General features: G+C 43.2%; 1 protein-coding gene across 6 annotated transcripts in view; it reads left to right on the forward strand.

The window, feature by feature from the left end:
- The window catches only part of GRM3 (glutamate metabotropic receptor 3), a 117458-nt gene that overhangs the window by 75283 nt on the left and 21021 nt on the right, over positions 1-21154 (forward strand). For all 6 annotated transcript variants that reach the window (XM_063323569.1, XM_063323568.1, XM_063323567.1 and 3 more), the window contains one exon: positions 3133-3988. In XM_063323569.1, the coding sequence (XP_063179639.1) occupies positions 3133-3988 (856 nt within the window). The remainder of the gene's footprint in view (positions 1-3132; positions 3989-21154) is intronic.

Here is a 21154-nt window from a genome sequence, read left to right on the forward strand (position 1 = left end):
AAGTACCTGAGACCTGAGCTCTTTTGAACAATGAGTCCCTAAAATCAAGATGTCACAATATTGCAGAAAATCCTCAACTTCAGAATTTCCAGAAGAGTGTCCCGATCTGAATTAATCATAGAATCATAGAATCATAGTGTTGGAAGGGACCTCTGGACATTCTCTAGTCCAACCCCCTGCCAGAGCAGGGTCACCCAGAGCAGGTTGCACAGGAACGCGTCCAGGCGGGGTTTGAATGTCTCCAGAGAAGGAGACTCCACCACCTCTCTGGGCAGCCTGTGCCAGGGCTCTGCCACCCTCAGGGTAAAGAAGTTCCTCCTCATGTTTAGGTGGAACTTCCTGTGTTCAAGTTTGTGCCCGTTACTTCTTGTCCTGTTGCCAGGCACCACTGAAAAGAGCCTGGCCCCATCCTCCTGACACCCACCCTTTAAGTATTTATAAGTGTTGATAAGATCCCCCCTCAGTCACCTTTTTTCCAGACTAAAAAGACCCAAGTCCATCAGCCTTTCTTCATAAGAGAGGTGTTCCAGTCCCCTAGTCAACTTGGTAGCCCTTTGCTGTCCCCTCTCCAGCAGTTCCCTGTCCCTCTTGAACCGGGGAGCCCGGAACTGGACATAGAACAGATACAACTTCACTGAGCTCCATGATCAGTCACAGTTCTTAGGGACGACTGGGTCACTATCCTCTATAATTAATCAGACTTTTTCATATTTTTTGATTTTTGGTCTATGAAAAACCTACCATCTGGAGAGCTTTGCAGTGCAGAGCGTTAGCAGCAAACAGCATTACCAGAGGAAAGCTTTCTTCTCCCTACAGCGCAGAAAGCAGAATTGTAGTGACACTAGAAGTGTAGTGACCTCCAAGGCTCGGGGCATCCTTGTAAAATGGGGATGTAGTTCTGCTTCCCCCCATACGGATACTTTTTCTGCTTAGACTAAAAGAAAAAAAAAAAAACAAACACAATAGAAAAGCTGCTATATTTGTTAGGAATATCATTCTGTGAGCTGAAGGCTCGACTACACCCTGAATAGCACTGTTTTAGCTAGAAAATGGACTTATTTTTTAGACAATTGGGAAATGCAGAATGTTATAAGTGCATATCCTTATTATGGTTTAGCTCAAATAAAATAATTCCTGCTAGAATAAACTGAGATAAGAATAGCAATTCCAGCCCACACCCTTCTGCAAGAAATGTTCCGGAATAGCTATAGGGAGGACATTCTTATTACCAAACCAAAGTGCTGTTTTTGCGTGAGGACATGTGAACCAAACCATGTGGATATGTGGGCATGTAATCAAAAGTTACAAAGCCACAATGCGCAAAGCATCCATTGTGCCGTGGTAACAAAACAAGCCGCTCAGCCCACCTCGTTGCTTTGGAGCTGTTCGTTTAAATCACCACAACGGAAATTAAATCCCGCATTTCCAGTATAAGGCAGTTTAATGCACGTTACCACCTAGCACGGTGGTTAAGAACTCATCGTCTCTTTCCTGAGGGACGGTAATCTGTTCAGCCGCAGCACTTCCCAGCCATGTGCCTACAACCATCGACAAAACCACAGGGCATTAACCAAAGCTCCCTGTCAGGATACTCCTTCCAAGCAAGGTAGAAGAGGCTTTATTTTGGTTTAAACTAAAATAAACTACTGTGAGGGATTTATTTTATGAAGACATGCTTCAGCTCCCCAGGTACAGCTGAGATGCCAGGGCACCCCACCTGCTCTTCCCTGGTGCCGCAGAGGGACAGTAGGACACGGGTCTCCTCAAGTCCCCTGTTTCAGATGGCCCAGGTGGTTGTGAAAGGCACTGTGGACATATGGTTAGGCAGCAGTCTGTCCCAGACAGGAGATTACACCAGTTTACACTGGGAGACAAGCCACAGAGAGACCCTGGTCCAGTGTCTACGTTAAAGAAAAGAGAGAATCTAAATCTGTAAAATCCCCAGAGACAAGGGTTGCCGAAAAGCAATAAAATTCTATTTTGCTATTGACATCTGAGCCTGTAAAATTTGCCCATTTTTTTTTCAAAAGAGTCCTTTGCCCTTGAACTCTCCCAGACGCAGTCGGTGGTCAGAGAAACATTTGGGGAAAATGTGGAAAATTAGTTGATTGGTCAATTTTTAATAAGTTTCCCTTAGGAATCTCAAGTACACTATTGCTTTTCATATGGTTTTGTCAGGCTGTACTCAAAGAGCAGCTTTAAATTTAATTTACTGGACACAACTTCCACTCACCAAGAGCAGAACTCCAAAGTCTTCCCTTTGCCATTTAAGAAGCAATCACAGGAAAAAAATGCCATAACCTTTCTTCATATCTTTCCAGATATTACCAGGAGCTACACTTCTACAAGAGTAACAGAGTAGATTTGGGAATATTTAAGCAAGGGACATAGCAACATATGAAAAAAATAACCACAAAAAATGGGACTCTGGACAATATAAATCACACAAGAAGGGCAATTAGAGATTATTAAAAGTTTTTATTATTTGTGAAAAACTATAGGTCAACATGACATTGTGCAGCACTCAAGGACTACTAACATGCAACAAATATGCCGTCTCAGGAGGACTGCAGTCAGAACAGCTCAGAAAAAAGAGTTTAAAAGTAAAAAGTGGGAGAGGTGGGGCCTCAGAGCTTGAATAAGTGGGGTCAGAAATTTCTATGAAAGGCCTGTACATTTATAGCTGTGATATTTGCATAAAAGAGAAATGTATGTCTTATTATTACCTTTGGTTATCAAATACAATGAGTTTTGGAGAAGGTGAATCACACTACAAAGAGGAAAGGCATGCAAGTCCCCATGCTTGGTAAGGAGCACAGGCTGAGACTGAAGAGTATTGTCCATTTGTGTCAAATTCTCTGTTTAAACTCCCAGTTTGGCAGAAATAAAAGGTCCGTTACAGTCCCAGTAGGACCCTGGGAATTAACTGGGCAGCAGGACAGCTATTCTGCGTATGTACAGTGCACTGTTCTCAACAGCATATGTTATCAACATCCTCTATCACCGCCCTTAATCTGTGATTGTCAGAACACCTCCTATTAAAAAACAATGTTTATGCCTTTCCCTAGACTTTTCTGTTCAGTTTTATAAATTCCACCCTTTAAAAATCTGTGTTCTCCCCCTTCTCTCTAGGTGGCTAATTTGCTCAGACTCTTCCAGATCCCTCAGATAAGCTATGCCTCCACCAGTGCCAAGCTGAGCGACAAATCCCGCTATGACTATTTCGCGCGGACGGTGCCCCCTGACTTCTACCAAGCGAAAGCCATGGCTGAAATCTTACGGTACTTCAACTGGACTTATGTGTCAACAGTTGCTTCAGAAGGAGATTACGGGGAGACAGGGATTGAAGCCTTTGAGCAGGAAGCTCGCCTCCGCAACATCTGCATCGCCACCTCCGAGAAAGTGGGCCGGTCCAACATCAGGAAGTCCTATGATGGCGTGATCAGAGAGCTGCTCCAGAAACCCAATGCCAGAGTGGTGGTGCTCTTCATGCGAGGCGATGACTCTCGGGAGCTCATTGCAGCTGCCAACCGCTTCAACGTTTCCTTTACCTGGATTGCCAGCGATGGATGGGGAGCACAAGAGAGTATTGTGAAGGGAAATGAGCACATTGCTTCTGGGGCAATAACCTTGGAACTTGCTTCCCATCCAGTGAAAGAGTTTGACAAGTATTTCCAAAGCCTCAGCCCTTACAATAACAGACGCAACCCCTGGTTCAAGGACTTCTGGGAGCAAAAATTCCAGTGCAATCTCCAGAACCGAAAACCACATAAAAAGGCTTGTGACAAGCACTTCACCATCAACAGTTCCAACTACGAGCAAGAATCCAAGATCATGTTTGTTGTCAATGCTGTGTATGCAATGGCCCATGCCTTGCACAAAATGCAGCGGACTCTGTGTCCAAACACCACCAAACTCTGTGATGCCATGAAGCATCTGGATGGCAGGAAGCTGTACAAGGATTATCTCCTGAAAGTAAACTTTACAGGTAATAACTTCTCTTTTGGTACATACAGAATGTCACTGTAATTAATGAAATGTTCATCAGTCATAGTAAGAGCCAGATGATTTCCCAGTAGCACCTATCATCAATGTTCAGACCAAGATAGTGCCCAAGCAAGGCAGCTCCTGTCACAGCAGGGGAGGAAGAAGAAGAGGGACAGGGAACGTGGTAAGAACCCTAAAAAATCCAACCTTGATGTTCCTCCTTTTTCCATCAGAAGGAAGAGGTGGAGGGTGGCAACAGCTGGTCTTGGAAATGTTACGTACCTCCACACACCAACTTCCACTTCATTCACAGCCAGTTTGGCTTCAGCTGGGCATCTCTGGGGGCCAATGGTCATTTCACCACCTGCTACACTAGGCAGCAGCCTGCCATGCCCATGCCAAGACTTGGCCTTCTTTCTTGTTTATTTTTATGAATTTACATAATAGCTGGACCCTGGTCAACGGCTAATGTCCCTGCAACAGTAAAGCAATAATTCCTGCCATAGAACCAGATCAGTATAAAATATTTCAATATGTGGGATAGTGCTATTACCTATGTTACAGATCTTTAGGCTTGATAACAAACTATAAAAAGGTAGATTAAACATGTGCGGGAGGCTTGTGGAGAGAGAATGGATGATCTGGCAATGATATAAGTGAACTTCATGGGGGCTGGCTGCGCAGCACATGACATCTCTTTGGTTTTGCCATCACATATGGCTGAGCTTAGGTTTGTTATTAATATTACACCATAGCAAGGCTAAATAGATCTACAGGGGAAACGAGTAAAGTGTAGAGCATCACATCTTTTTGTTGTTACATGTCTAAATTTCTTCTGAAGCATCTAGGTTGAGCTTGCATTTCTATGTATTATTAAACTGATATTCTCAGCTGACTGAGTTGATAGTAAGGAAACATCATGCTGTGCTTTGTATGAGAACTAGTTCCAAGAGGAATTGCAGGATAAATACGTATGTGAGAGAATATGCTCAGTCCCAAGAGACCCTCAGTAATGGCGTAACATAAATAACACTGGAAACTATGTGAAACTGTCATATCGGAGATTGAACTTTTCCCTCCTTCAGAGGTCTTCTCAGCATTGATTCAAACCGTCTCTAGATACGACCGACTACATCCCTAGAGCTTCTCTCACTCCGAGTGGGGTATGGCTGGTGTAGTCAAGCACCCCACTTTCTTGGGTGCATGTAGGCATACCTCCCAGCGCATGCTGCAGAGCTCCTTAGGACCCCTGCTTTCCCAGCATCCTGATAGACGACTTGTTTAGAGCACATCAGGGTCTCCTGCAGCCCACATGCCTGGATTTCTTTACCAAGGAAATCAAGGAGGGGCAGATGGGACCAGTTACGTCCTACATCTTAACTCGTCCACCAGGAAGTGATTCAGCAGGACCCAGGAGCTTGGGCATGCTCTGGTAATAGTGGTTTGGTTATAAAGAAAAAAATAATGCTCTCGACGAGAGCCGCTGACAGTTGAGAAGCTTCAAAACCTTCATCTGAGCATTGCATGCAATGCAGCTGAAGCAACATGCCTGGCCTGAGCGACATGATGCTTGTGCCCATCATGCTGTTTGGTCTCTTCCTAAAGACTGCCACGTCAGTAAAGATAGTCACATATCATGACATGTACAGATGCATAGGCAATGTATATATATCATATGTCATGCTGTAATTGTATTTGATTCCTTTATTAATTTCATGTGTTACAGTCAACAGCACAAGACAGACTGAATCAACTTTTTAGGCTTTAAGCCTGTGGAAAATAAGAACCATCATTTCTCCTCCCCTCCACACAGCACTTAATACGAAGAAACTATTTCCCCATTTGCCTACATTTATCCTTAGAGATACCAGAATGTCTTCAAATTGTTGAAATCAAAAGGTTTTAGGAGCCCAGCACTTCCCAGAAGCTGGGTCCTGGCAGAATGACCACGAGGGATGGCAATGGTGTGCAATGTGCTTCTGCCCCTTCTGTCCCTGCGAGACACTTCTGGACAGTAACAGCCTGCCCAAACGAGTAGGCAGTTCAGTAATTTAAGCTTCAACTATTTTGAAACTTTTTGTGACATTCCAGATATTTTTATGGGCTGAAATGCGTGCACTTTTGTTACACTTTTTGTGTAACAAAACAGTGCTTTACGTGCACTTTAAGTGACAGCTTTAGTCTGTCACTAAACAATCTTGGTTCCGGTACATGATTCCTAATCATCTTTGTATCGTGTAAAGATTTTTTAAGCACCCAAACATTTTTCCTCTCAGCATTTAGACACGTGGTCAAAATAACTATGATTTTTTTTTAACAAAGCCCCAGGAAAATTTTCATTTACATACAGACAGAAAAATTCATTTTCATTTTGATTGAAACATCTTTTATACTTTTTATATATGGGAAGTTGAAGATGTTCAAGCTGAAAAAAGAAAAAAAAAAAAAAACAAAACAAAAAAAAAACCAACCAAGAAAATTAATTCAAAGCCTGTCATTTTGCAATTCTGAGAACAGAAGGCTCTTTTTTGAACCAAATTTATTGGTTTTAAATTCAACATGGAAATCTTTGAAACTCTGAAGACCTTTATTTACAGTTAATTTTCATTTCCAATTTGAAACATTAAAAACACTGTCGAGTTCTTTTCCGATGGCTTTGTTCAGTGTATATTGTTACTAGTTTACAGTATGATTTGCTCATCTCCTCTTTCTTTGTTATCAGTTCTTCCATTATAACGTGAACCCATGTTTTAATGTCAGCGATTTTTTAAGCAGATGAGAGATTTTTATGTAGTGAGAGAAACAGCAAATCTCCCATGCCGCCTTCTTTTCAGAAAGGTGTGAAATTTTAATACATACAAGCCTTGTCATTGATTTCTATGGGACCCAGAATTCACCTTTGCTCTTTTCTGGTTCAAGAAATTCTCTGGGTGTGTTGTTAATACAAGGTCAGGATCCTGCAGCAGGGTACATTTGATCAGCGATGCTCTCATATTTCCAGCTTCAAATGTGAGAACGTATCCCCAGGATGGGGAGGGAGGATGGCATGGAAGCTGCCAGCCCACCAGGTACACCGCAACCAAGGCAGGTTGTGAATTTTCTCTCTTCTTTAGCCTAGGTAGGGATCCACACCCACCGAAAGGAAGCAGGCAAGAAACAGAACAATTATAACCATATTCACGCACACAAACAGCTATTTAAGCAACGCCTCCTCTGCTGAAAGGCAGAGATACAAATAGATGAGCTCTGCATGCATAAACCTTCAGCTTGCTGTGAAAGAAACCTGACAAATGGCCCTGAATGTATTCTCCCAGTTTCCAGGAACTGGTGATGGTGCATTTCAAACACACCAGTCTGAGTAAATGACAAGGTGCATTAATGCAACTGGTGTGGGACTGTGCAATTTCAGGCATTTACCCCACGCACTTGAATTAGTTTTGGTTAGTCTCTGATTACAGTTAATGGAGGGGATCAGCACTTACAGAGCGTGGTTCAGCCCGTGTGAGGTAGCCCACGTGGGATATGATTTGCCCCTAGATCTCTTGCTATTGACTACAGATGGAGCATAGAGCAGCTAAGACTCTCACTCGCCATTTAGCTGAAAGCCTGAAGTGAGACTCTCAGGCACAGCAATAATGGGATCTGTAGGGAAATACTCAGGGATCAGCAGGGTTGGAGTAAAGGACTGGTCAGGATTTGTGCGCTCTTCTGCTGCCACTGCTGCTGGCATGCTGTGTGACAGGTATTTCATTAACATCTCAGGGGTACTACTTATTTCTCCTTTTTCATTAAATTGAAATGACTCCATAGAACTCCAGTGTGGCATGAAGGCAGGGTGAGATTTCATTCCTTATTGTCTGTGAGATACACCAAGCACATAATTTTCTTGCAAATCAGTAAGACATATATGACAAATGTCGTGATATCTTGAATCTTTTCAGTAAGGGAGAAAAGTGGCGCCTATGCCTGATTCCCACTTCCAGCAGCAGGATCTGAGAATGCAAAGCCCAGCCCCTAGATAAACACACTCACTCCATCTCAGTGCTTGTTCGGCCTTTCAAAGAGATATAGGCTGGTTCATCTGCTTGATATTCCCATCCTCTCTGTTCTCTTGTGAGGGCACAAGTGCAGCGCTTGATTTTCTGAATCGTGATGCTCTTCTGCTGATAAAGAGATGCTGGTTCAAAAGGCTGTTAGCTTGTATTAGCAGAACCACAAAGAAGTGATGAACAAAAGTAAAGGGCTCCATGGGAGAGCACACAGAGTAAACTAAACTTCTCGCCAGCACCCAGCCATTGCTTGGTGGAGGGCAGCATGTGGAGAGGACTCTTGGGAGGCCTTTGAATCCAGGGATGAAGCCCAACACAAGGCAGAGCTCCACACGTCCAGAAGCCCCCCGCCCTCAGAGGGATGGAGGGGCCAGTGCTACTAATTGTTTTAAGTGTCTTTAAGCCACCAGGATGACACAGAAAAGCAGAGTTTTCATTGCCCGCAGTGCTATTGCGAGCCTCACGACATTTGACGTGTGCCAGGACGGTCAACATTAGAATGGGCAGTGTGAAAGGGAGTGAAAGTGAAGTCTGAAAGTCCATCATTTGGGATGAAGTGGCAGCATCCTGCACAGCTGTGCCCCACAGGTTGGTACCTGGTGTCGCTGCTCCTCCAGGGCGTTGGGTTCCAGCTTGGCCAGGGGTGAAGAAGGGTAGCAATGACGTTCAACCTCCACCTGGCCCAGGGCTGCTGAGCTGTCTGTGCAGGATGACAGCCTTATCACCCAAGGGCGTGGGACGGGGCTCCAGCTTTTCCCACTGCACAGTTATCAGGGCTGGCGGTATTGCAGGACTAACTGTCCTGAGTCTGGCGTGGGAGCGTATGGGCAGAGGGAGGCTGGATTTAGGGAGGTATGCATGTCCACCTGTATTCTGCAGCTTCCTAAATCTCCACAGTAAACGGTAGGAGGAATTTAGCTAGAGTAGTAGCCCTGGAAAACAGATCATTAAAAATTTTAGGCAACACATGTTTATAGCAGTCAGTGTTCTTTCCTATACCTTTCTTCCTCCACAGCCACAAGAGTCACTGTTGTGTTCCTCCCTGTATTATGTTCAGAAACCCAGCTCTTCTACAGCAAAACATACATCATCAAACCTAGCTTATACTGGGCAAAATCCTCTCCTGTGGCTAACCAGAATGACTACTCAAAATGCCAAAAGGGTTGCAAGTCAGGTCTGATTTGTCCCCTTTCATCCACTGGACTTTATGACAAAACCTTTATTCACAGAATCACAGAATCACTGAGGGGTTTGGGTTGGAAAGGACCTTAAAGATCATCTAGTTCCACCCCCCTGCCATGGGCAGGGACACCTCCCACCAGACCAGGCTGCTCAAAGCCCCATCCAGCCTGGCCTTGAACACCTCCAGGGATGGGACAGCCACAGCTTCTCTGGGCAACCTGGGCCAGTGCCTCACCACCCTCACAGTAAAGAATTTCTTCCTGGGAAAGAATTCCTGCCTGGTCCTAAGTTTGTGTGTAGTTTTTTCTTTCTTTTCTTCCTCCCCACTCTGCCCAAGTCAACGCAAGCAGACTAGGGATGAGGAAACTTCAAAGGCTAGGGAGTACCCATCAGTGGCTAAAGCTAGATCTTGTACCCCAGGGTCTGCAGCAAATGGGCCTTCTACTCCGTCATCTCACCTGATGAGCTCCTGCTCATCAGGCGAGATCCCCTTCATCTCCGGCACTCAAAGAGTCAGCTATAAGGTCCTGCTGGCCTTCCTTGTGATGCTTATTTGTAAAATAAATCAGAACAACTTTTTCAGCTGGAGGTAAAAATTTCATGGCCAGGAGGCATCTAATACCTTGTTAATCATAAATTTTTAAAAGTGCAATTCATGATGGATTTGTAGCCAATAAAACCAAGAAAATAGAGAGTGAATTCCCCAAGATATTCATTAAAAATATACATGAAAAAGATGTCTAGGATTTATAGGAAAAAATACTGCTTTTTTTCCTGGGGCCGCAAATGTGTCATGGCATTTAAAACCTTGAAAGCAGCTAAGGGACAGTCTCTGAAAACACGCTTGAGACTTGCTATTTCGGAGCAGACAAACAGTTAAACCTGCACAGTATTTTCCCATATTTCTCTCTATACTAGAGTTACACTGATATACACACAGCTGTAGTGGGATTTTGACAGCCTGGTCTTTCTGACGACCACCATTTACTTTCTGCTTCCTCCAGCTTCTTTGCAGACCTAGCTGTTTATGTGGATCTGCAGTTCCTTTCCTTTGGATAAATTTACCCCTCCAAGAGGTTCCTGGGCAGAAATTTCTTCTTAGCCCTTCCTGAAGCTTTTAATATGTGTGTATATTAATATATTAATGTACATGCATATTTTCATACACATGTATATTTGATTGCGTATAATATAGATTCATAATATATAGAATCATAAAGTTAAACAGTTTGGAAGGACCCTCAGGAGGTCTCTAGTCCAACCCCTGCAAGCAGGATCAGCTGAGAGATCAGACCAAGTTGCTCAGGGCTTTATAGATGTAAACTGGCTGAAATTAAAACACTATAGAACCTTTCCACCCCCTAGTTTCGGTTTGAGGTATCATGATGGCAAACAATCTGATCTGCACCCTGGATGCGTTGTGTGTCACAGAGTGCACCATGTAAGCTGGATACTTGGGCTGGCAGCAGGACACAGACATTGTCATCTCTGGGGTACAACTTCCAAATAAAAGTTTCTTTAATACTTTTCTCACCATGGTGGCAGGTCAGTGACCTACCTGTTAATGGTGTCTGCTGTCTAGCCAGAGATGATCATAAAATGCTTCTTTCTCATGTTTTCATCTGGTACTAATTAACAGTAATTGGCCTGAGTGAGCAGGAGCAGAGGTTGAATTGTTCTCTTACCTCTTGAGATAAGCTCCATCAGCAGACACCGAGGTGTGCTGGACCATTGTTTCCTGGCTGACTCAGGTACAAGGTACTTCTGCCTGCTGCCACCACTGCCACCACTGCCTGCTGTCACCTGTTTGACCTGGGCGCTGAGCTCCCATAGACAAAAAGATGAGAAATGCAGGACACAGAGCCACAGCAACTTTTCCTCATAGTCCTCAGGAAGGCTCTGGAAGTATGTTGTCCTTGGCCTTCACCCAGCTGGGTGCCATTCCTGGAAAGTCTGCAAAAATCACAGACCAGCCATGGCCCCAAACTTGCCATAGCAGTGTATGTAGGTGAAGGTGCTTTGACATCCCTAACATAGCAAATAGTTTTCCACCTCAGCTTCCTCTGCTTGAATATTTATCCAATCCGCCACTTCAGCTGAACTATGAAAAAGTAGTCTGTGCCTTGTATGTAATTTATAATCACCTGCTTTGGTCATATTAATAATGTAGCCTTCAGGCATCTTATACATCTCTAGACAGTGCAGCGCCCGTGCAGGTGTGTAGATGAGGATAAGATTAAACACGCTGTGTTTATGGGAGAAACACATGACTGGAAAACTGAGCAATGATTTTCTTTCAGATCACATATTTGAGAGACAGAAGGCTCGGTAACCTAATTTCTCTAAATCACGGACTTCTGTGTTTGCCTGCTGCTTGTTTTATAATAGTTATTATTTCATCTTTTGTATCACTGGCAAATGTTATGTGAATCCCAAACACCAGGGGCCTGCACAGTCAAAGTCCTCAGAGGAGCAGAAATAGTCGTTCAGCCTTTTTGTCCCCCAACCGTGGATGCTGAGTTTCCCAGTCCCACTGGTTTCTACCATGGGAGGACAACACAGGACATGCCATGGGGTTATATTATTATTCTTCATGCAGATTTACCTGGGAGAGGCATCCACGCGTAAATGAAAAGATGTCACGTCTGCTTCTTTCTCCTTGTGACCCAGATGAACAAGACACAAGAGAAAAGAGTTTGGTTCAGGATTCCTACCCCTTACATTTTAGCATCTCATTTGGCTCTGAAAAGCCAATGGGAGGGCCAGGTTCTGCTCTATTGCCTCCTATGGAAGAGCACTTTAGCAGTTCCAGAAGTTATCTCAGTTTGTCTCACTCACATGCCGAGGTGCTACTTTAGGGGCTGAAAAAGGCAAGAGGCTGTGCCCAGAACATGACCACGGCGGTGTTAACAAGGATGAGGACGAGGACATGAGGAGATTGCTTTGGGACACACAGGGCCAGCACGACACTTTGGGAAAATAAATTACTCTTTTGAGGAATACGGGTGTGTCCTGGACTTCCAGTGAGTCCCAGAGAAAATGAAGTTTTCAAAAGGTGATGAAGAAAATTACAGAAAGTCACAAACCCAGTTGCCTAATCCCAAAGATGACTAAACACTACATTATATTTTACCAAACCTCTACTTTTGTTGGCAGCTAACAATTATACTAGAAAGGTAGAACTGAAAGCATAACCTGCAGAAAAGTATCTTTTCTCCTGAAATAACCTTAATATCACCACATTCCTGGAAGACATTTGCTTCACTCAATAGAGCACAGTGCAAAGGTATTCCCAGGCTAACGCTGACTAAATGGGATCTGGTACCAAACCAGTACAGCGGCATTAACGTGACACTAACCTTCAGCCCAGCCTGGTGCTGCAAACGAGACATGGATCTTGGTCCGAATCCTACATCGCTCCCACGTAGCACATTTCCAGGCAAACCTGTCACAAGCTGACTGCTGTATTTGTACTTGATAAACTGCAGCCCAGATGAACATCAGAATCTATTTCAGCTTTCTGCAAAGCCTGAACTACTCCTTTCAAGCTTGTCTCTGCCCATTTCTGACTCCCAGTGCAGAAAGAACCTGCTCGGTGACGGTCGTGTTTCTGTCTCAAAGGGAGAAAGGAACTCGACCCAATCTCAGAACACTCCTTGTGTAAATTTTTGCACTAACAGACATTTTTCCCAAATATTCACAACCTTTGTGTAAATGGTCTCATGAATCAAAAGCAGTACTTAGGGCAAAAGTTTCAGAGCAATGCCTGAGAGGATTTGCAGATCCTATCACAAATGTAACTTTCTTATTCATGCAAATGTTAGGGAGTATTTTTACAAAAAAAAAAAAAAAAATTACCCAGGACAGTAGATCACACCTACCTTCTAAAAGATAACTCAAAAAGCAAGCAGCTCTGCACTGTCCTTGGGCAGAAACACCTTTTATGTATGAGTACTCTTCGCAAGCTGACCTTCTACACAATTCCCATCAACCGCAAACTGGATGGACCTGGCAGACAAATGTGTTCTTTCATTTCCTCATCTGTTAGAACCACATTTTTAAACACCTCTAAAAGCATCTCAGAGAATGTCTGCTTTGGCATCACTGCAATATTTATGGCTATTTTGTTAGCAGATACAGAATATAATGTAAAAAAATGTTTCATTGCTGTTATCTGGGTGAGTCATTTCCTTTTGTTTCCTCCTTCCTGCCATGAAAGTGTATTTTGTCTGAGGATATAACCAGCGAACACAAAGAATACTAAAATTCTTCAAGGCGGGGAGAAGAACACACATAGACATGCACAAGGGTATCAGAAGCAGAGAAATTTCTAACAAAAACGTCCACAGAATCCCAGCATGGCTCGGGCACAGGAGTGTCCTCTGATTTGCTTTCTCACCCCTTGCCCCAGCCGTGGAGCAGATCAACATCAACTCACCTGCTCACTATTGGGATGCACTAAGACAGAATGATGATATCTCCAAATATAAGTCCTTAAACTTAAGGCACGTAAATCATAAAATAATTACCAAGATATTTAAGTTGTCTTGTAGGGTCTCCACACCAAAACTCACCATCTCCTTAGTGCATGGGAAGAACAGCATAGAGCCAAAAGCAACGGTGATGGGAATGGTGGTTGCAAACACCCAGAAAACAGAAAGCAGAGGTTAATGTACCTCACACTCTGAAGGCTCCTGCCTCCTCAGTCTTGCATCGATCTTTCATCTCCGACAGTTTTGCTTCGCTTATTACAAGCCCATCTTTCTACTTGCCAATATGTGAATCATCTCATCCCTTCTAGACTAATGGCACATACATATCTAGCACTTTTCCTACAGAAGAAATTCAAGAGTACTTCTGAAGGCTGAGAGACATACACTTTCTAAATGTGTATGTGCAATTGCTCCTAAATTCAATACGGGTTTCATGCAGTACATTTTTCTATTTGCTGCTATACACACATTCCAGACAATTAGATGAACAACAGAATAAGCTAATGCAGCAATTCCTTTGTATGTATGAAATATTTACCACTTCTGTGGCTGAAATATGTGGCTCAGCTAAGAAAACACTGTAGTTTTGGCCAGGGGAGGAGCTGTACTGTGATTAGTGGAAATAGGGAAACTATTAGTGTAGGAAAGCTGCGCAAAGCACAGCCTTGAACAAAGCCCTCACACAGAGTGTACGTGCCACAGAACTCCCGTGTGCCTCTGCAGCTGAGATCGTATGGACTTTCAGGGTGCACCATGATTCCTAATGGCTGCGTCTGACATCAGTTTGACTCCATGACTCAGTATCTTGGGCCACAACAACCCCATGCATGGCTACAGGCTTGGGGAAGTGTGGCTGGAGAGCTGCCTGGCCAAAAAGCACCTGGGGCTTCTAATTGACAAGAGGCTGAACATGAGCCAGCAGTGTGCCCAGGTGGCCAAGAGGGCCAATGGCATCCTGGCTTGTATTAGAAATAGTGGAAGGAGGGAGGTGATTGTCCCCCTGTACTCAGCACTGGTGAGGCCACACCTTGAGGATTGTGTCCAGTTCTGGGCACCTCCATCCGAGAGAGATATCGAGGTGCTGGAGCGAGTGCAGAGGAGGGCAACGAAGATGGTGAAGGGCCTGGAGAATAAATCTTATGAGGAGCGATTGAAGGAGCTGGGACTGTTTAGTTTGAGGAAGAGGAGGCTGAGGGGGGACCTCATCACTCTCTACAACTACTTGAAAGGACATTGTAGAGAGGTTAGGGCTGGTCTCTTCTCACAGGTAATTAGTGATAGAACAAGAGGGAATGGGTTCAAGCTGCAGCAGGGTAGGTTTAGGCTGGACATTAGGAAAAAATTCTTCACAGAAAGAGTGGTCAGACACTGGAATAGGCTGCCCAGGGAGGTGGTGGAGTCACCATCCCTGAATGTGTTTAAGACTCGTTTAGATGTGGTGTTAGGGGATATGGTGTAAGGGAGAACTTTGTAGAGTGGAGATGATGGTTGGACTCGATGATCCCAAGGGTCTTTTCCAATCTAAATGATTCTATGATTCTATGATTCTATCAACCACGCAGTCATACAGGAGGGTTGGATCAGAAAATACACACACAGGCATGCACACACACGCACACTTGTACACACATACACACATACTCACAAGAGCACTGTCTCATTGTTCTTCAAAACTTGAATTTAATTAACCCGATTCTGCAGTAAAAAATATTACTTGATGTATGTTTTTGCAAAAAAAAAACCAAACAGCAAATCAAAAAGCGGCAATCTTTTTCTACCGACGGGGAGGGAGAAGCTCCCGGTGTTTAGATGCTGATGAGTTGCAGCATCCATAACCAGGGGACAGTCCCAGAATGATTCTTCTCTCAGTTTTCCCTTTGTTCCTTTTCTTGCAGGGGCTTTTACTGTCCTTGTGGCTTCTTGTTTATCTCTTTAATCTTTTCACCATCTGTACGATGTTTTGCATAGACTGTATACATGTTCATCTTTCCATTGATTGTGCCCTAAAAACAGTCTTCCCTTGTTGCCAAGGTTGAATTTCTGTAGTGATCAGTAGCAGTTTGTTTGTATGTAGCTCTGGAGCCTCAAGCATCTTCCTGAGCTTCTGCTACAGAACTCTCCCACTCTCTTCCTGTGGGAACACTTTCTCTGTGGCTCTTTGTCTTTTACAGTAGGTATTACATTTGCTACAAAACACTAGAAAATGCTTGATCATATGCAGAAGTGTATGGGATGGGTTTACTAGACTCTTTTAGTCTAAGCAGCAATGACATACTTGCCTGTAACAGCATAAGGTTGTACTCTTGAGGTCCCTTCCAAGTCTGTTCCTGTGGCATAAATAACTATACATCATGTGCCCCTACAAAAAATTTTTACCTATAATTTCCCTGAAAGTAGAGTTTTCCCCTGGTATTTATCTATGGCCCTGATGGATGGAGCAGCTGATCACTGCTCCAAGATCTTGATGTCAGCTTGGTGGGACCGATCTCCACCAGACAGTGGCAAATAAGACACCGTATGAAGCTGCTATTGGGAACTGATAAAAATGCGCTGAAAAAGTTTGTTAAACTTTCTCTACTACATTTGCACATCTATTTGAATAAATAGCTAATGGCTACTTAATGGTCCAATAACTGAAAGAATAAAAATCCCATCTTTAAAGGCTCTTTAGAGAAGAAAATACCTCAAGTCAGATGAAGGTTTGAGGCAGTGCTGTTAATGTCCTTTCTAGATCTCTGAAACACTTTATCAGGCTAAGCCTATCAATGTGTCTCTGCTTCCACCATTAAACAGGCAAATAAATCAACATTTCCTTTTTACATTTTCCCCCTGAGGTCCAGTGATTGCTGTTGCTGTTGCTGAACTGATTCAGTGGAGCAAAACATTAGCAAAAATGATTCTGTGCTCTCAGCTTTATCTTTTCTTCCTGAGAGCAGAAGAACTTGCAAGTGTTAATAGGACATGCAGCTTGCATGTTGTAGGATGATGCGCACCAATGAACGCTGACGGTGCTGCAAGAGGTGACGTGTTACCTTTGTAGCTGGTGTCTGATACACATGAATCACCTTAAAAGCCAGGAGTCCTTATCCTTTATCTCACTATCTTTTTGCTGAAATTCGTTGTGGTGGGTAGCCCACTTTCACCCCTAAATTGGCTGACTCAGCATTTTTTCATTCATGAGATATACTCTATTGAATACTGACTTCACCTGTCATCTTAGTAGATGTGCATTTCTAGCCATCACATTCTTACATGGAAATAAGTAAAAAGAAAATGCAGACTCAAACCTCTACATGAATCACAACTAATACATGTGGTGGGCCTTACTGAAAGCACTACTTTGATGATTTCTCCATCAGTGGTGAAAATTCAAGCCAGCCAGCTTTCATATCCTCTTTGACATACCCATTTTTCTGACGGCAACTCGGTTTAGCCAGAGCCCACCCTTGGATGTGTCCATTTCTTTCCACTGACTACAGGAGCTCTTGAAGAAAACTACACTCCCAATGTAGACACCCTAATTAAGTTAAGATAAAGAAATATAGGCAACTTTTTCATGCACATATTACATTCACAAATTGTGTCTCACACCATAAGATATCTGAAACATTTACATTTCCAGCTGAACTCCAAGTCTTTGTCTTCCACTGACATCACTGGATACCAAGATGATTAGGGGACTGGAACACCTCTCTTATGAAGAAAGACTGAGGGACTAGGGTCTTTTTAGTCTGGAAAAAAGACGACTGAGGGGGGTCTTATCAACACTTATAAATACTTAAAGGGTGGGTGTCAGGAGGATGGGGCCAGGCTCTTTTCAGTGGTGCCCAGTGACAGGACAAGAGGTAACGGGCACAAACTTGAACATAGGAAGTTCCACCTAAACATGAGGAGGAACTTCTTTACCCTGAGGGTGGCAGAGCCCTGGCACAGGCTGCCCAGAGAGGTGGTGGAGTCACTGTTTCTGGAGACATTCAAACCCCACCTGGACGCGTTCCTGTGCAACCTGCTCTAGGTGACCCTGCTCTGGCAGGGGGTTGGACTAGATGATCTCCAGAGGTCCCTTCCAACACCTGTCATTCTGTGATTTTGTGATTCTGTGATTGTGTCAGATATGCCAAATACTATAACAGAGCTGCATAACATGTCTGAGCATAGAAGTTCCTATGTGTGTTTCACCATAGCGTTGTTTCTTTATTCCAGCTCTGAATCATCCTACAACTCCTTTTTTTCCACAAAAGGTTCAATAAATTTGAGCTTCAGTTAATTCAAAAAGATGCTCTCCTTAGAATTCACTACTTATGGTTTTATTTTCCTACTGAAAATACAATATCATTTTGCAAATTACCTCATTATTAGCAATTTGTAGGGTGATTGCTGAGCATTTTCAGTAGCTCTGTAACAAAAATAATAGCATAAAGTCATAAGATTTGTAGGAAGAGGCAATACCTTTATTAGACTGCCCACGTATCTGGAAAAAACAGAGAAGCTTTTGGCATAACATCTCTTTGCCGTATCTTGTCTTGCATCTTGATCAGACCTTGTGTTTCTAAACTATATAGTTTTAAAGAAATGAACAAAAAGCTCTCAGCAATCACTCTGCAAACGGATAGTAATGAGGCTGTTTGCAAAGTGAAATTGTGTTTCCAGCAGGCAATAAAAAAAAAACAAAACTGATACACTGAACTCCAAGAAGAGCTGTTCCTTCACAAAACTGAAGGTCAAATTTATTGATCAATTTTTCTGATGACCTAATGAAGTGACCTTGTGCCTGAAAGCTTGTGCACTTCTTCCTTCCATAGATCAATCTAATAAAAAATATTGCCTTTCTTATGAGCTTGAAATTTCTTGAATCTTAGACCATCACAGCTACGCTATTACTACTAGTATTGCATTATAAGTAATTAAATATGTCAGCCTGCCTGATCTGGGAGTGTCTTCATATCAGGCCAATTAGGAAATAACAGCCAGAGGGTCTATTTCAAGGTTCATTTGGTTCTGATCTCTAAGGGCAAACTATCTAACTAAATTATTCAGAGCACTGTCTGGAAACACCTCTCTAATCCTCAAGTCCCCACAGAGGAGAGAATGTTTTAAGCAACTTCCTTTAATATCTTAATAACTGCATCTATTCATATTTCCTTCAGGCTGACAAAGAAGGACAAAAAATATTATTAGGTATTCAACACTTCCTTAGCCACCAGCTACTATACGCAATCTGGGGGTGGAATTAGCACATCGTGGAATGGTGCCTCCAAAAAGAGAAAGGTTCACGCCTTTGTGAAATAACTGAGTCACTAACTTACTTACTTAGTCCCAAAGTGAATTTTAGCAAAATTAAAAGACAGCTTCAACCTCCTTCAGCTGCACCCCAGACACACTGAGAAGAGAGGAGTAAGGCACGGCACCGGTTCCCAGCACTGAGGCTAAATGAGAACGTCCCTCACCCAGAAGTCCAAATCGGACATGTCCTAACCAAAACCTCAAGCTCTGAAAGCAATTTTAATGTTCAGCAACCGGCAGATAGCTCACTAGGGAACTCATTTTTTTCTCAGACCAGAACACTTCAAGAGATACCAAAGGCCAGTCTAGAACTTATAGTTCAGGCTTCCAGGCTTTTGTGTTGTCACCCCAACAGTGGCCATAATTCTTCGTAATGGGATTGGGTTCCCCTTGCTTCTGTTTACAAAATAGCTAGTTGGCCTGAGGGAGGAGTTAGGTAGTTTAAAGTCATGGTTTAATTTCCTTTGTAATTGCAAGTTGATTGCTAGCATAAATTACCTTGTGTGCATTTTACCTCTTGTGCCAGCCATTTCCTAAAGTGGATAATCTTAAATTAAAAGAACGGTATCAATTGAAAAGCATTGCTATGTTGGAATCTCACAAATCATTCATATCAATTATCAGCCTAGAAGATTTATTAAAATAAGAAAAACACCTTGGATGCTTTTACATGAATGTTTGATTTATTTTAAAGTTGGACTAATGCAACCTTAACCAAAAAAGTTCAAGAAATTTTCTTCATTTCAGAGGATATGTTTTGTATTTTTAAGGAGAAATATAATGCCTGCAAAATATTTACATGCTTTCTGCCTTCCATGTCTCAAAATCGAAATCCCTTATGAAATGAGAAATTCCCTTTTTAGTTCCTTAAATTTCCTTTTAGAAATAAGAGTGATTTCATAATTTCCTTGATGAAGGGAAAGGAAATACTTCCTTTCATATTTCCTTGACGTACCTTAGCATTTAGTTCATTCTCCCCGAATCCTAAAGGCCACACATATGCCCAAGGGCCACACAAGCAAGGGGACAACAGACACCTCAAAATGTAAAACACCATGCTCGGGGCAAGTGTTTCACAGGAAAGGCAGCTAGGGAGTTCTGCATTCAGGCACGACGAGAAGAATGGCAAGCTGAATGAATTCTTCTAGTCTTTTGGATCATTCTTCGCTTACTTTGCCAGTGTCCACATGACTTTTCTCCTGGACTGTTCTCTGCAACGGCCTCCGCAGCAACCACAGCAGCCTGTGCAGACAGCTTGCAAGAGACACCCCTTCGCAGGTGCCTTGCAGAGAGCTTGTACAAGTTGCTGTCACTTGGCACTCCAGCTGTGAGCCTCTCTGTTCCAACCACCTGGGTGATATTCATCTCACCTCACTTCAGATACCTCTGTTGTGGACGTATCTTAGCTAGCCACTGCCGTTGTGGTCAGCAGAAAAAAGCCAGGTACAGTTCAGTTGAACGATCCTAGATACCTACTCTAAGGTGAACCCCAGAAACACCCATTCTTTTTTGTAGGACAGGAGTTCGGGATAACTAATTCATATGCAGATACCCCCGTGATAGACCTTTGCAAGCGGGTATGGGGAAACATTGCTGTCTCTGAGTACTGCAAACCCTGGGGGGGGTCTATGACACATGTTAAAATCCCCTACAGCAAGTGAGTTCCTAACCTGAGAGGAGCCACAGAGCTGAATGGAAAATCTGTACATATAGATAGGAAAATTACATTTGTAGAAGATTAATCAGGGGTGGTTGTAGTCAGGTGTGACCCTGTGCCTCTCTCACAAAATGGCCTTACACCACTCAAGATTCTACACATTTACATGTTCCAGACCAACACCTCTTGCCCGAGCTGTTTTCAAGTAAAGCTGAGCCTAGGGTTATGGCATTCACAGTTTTGTGCATGTTTCTTGAATAAGAAGCAGTAAAACTGCATATGACCCAAACACATCCAGAAGCGGCGGTGCAGAGCTTAACAGTGACTACTTGTCTCTGTGAAAACTGACATTTTAAGCTCATTCATTATTTATTAATTGTGGAGAGGTACAATCTAGTGAAACTTCACTCTGAGCATTCCCTATACTAACTTTTAAATTGCCAAATTTCAGTGTCCCTTCTGACAACCAGGTGTGAAACCAGCTGCGTTATGCTGTGATAAAA

Source organism: Chroicocephalus ridibundus, chromosome 1 (genome assembly GCF_963924245.1).
Source record: "Chroicocephalus ridibundus chromosome 1, bChrRid1.1, whole genome shotgun sequence".
Lineage (NCBI taxonomy): Eukaryota > Metazoa > Chordata > Aves > Charadriiformes > Laridae > Chroicocephalus > Chroicocephalus ridibundus.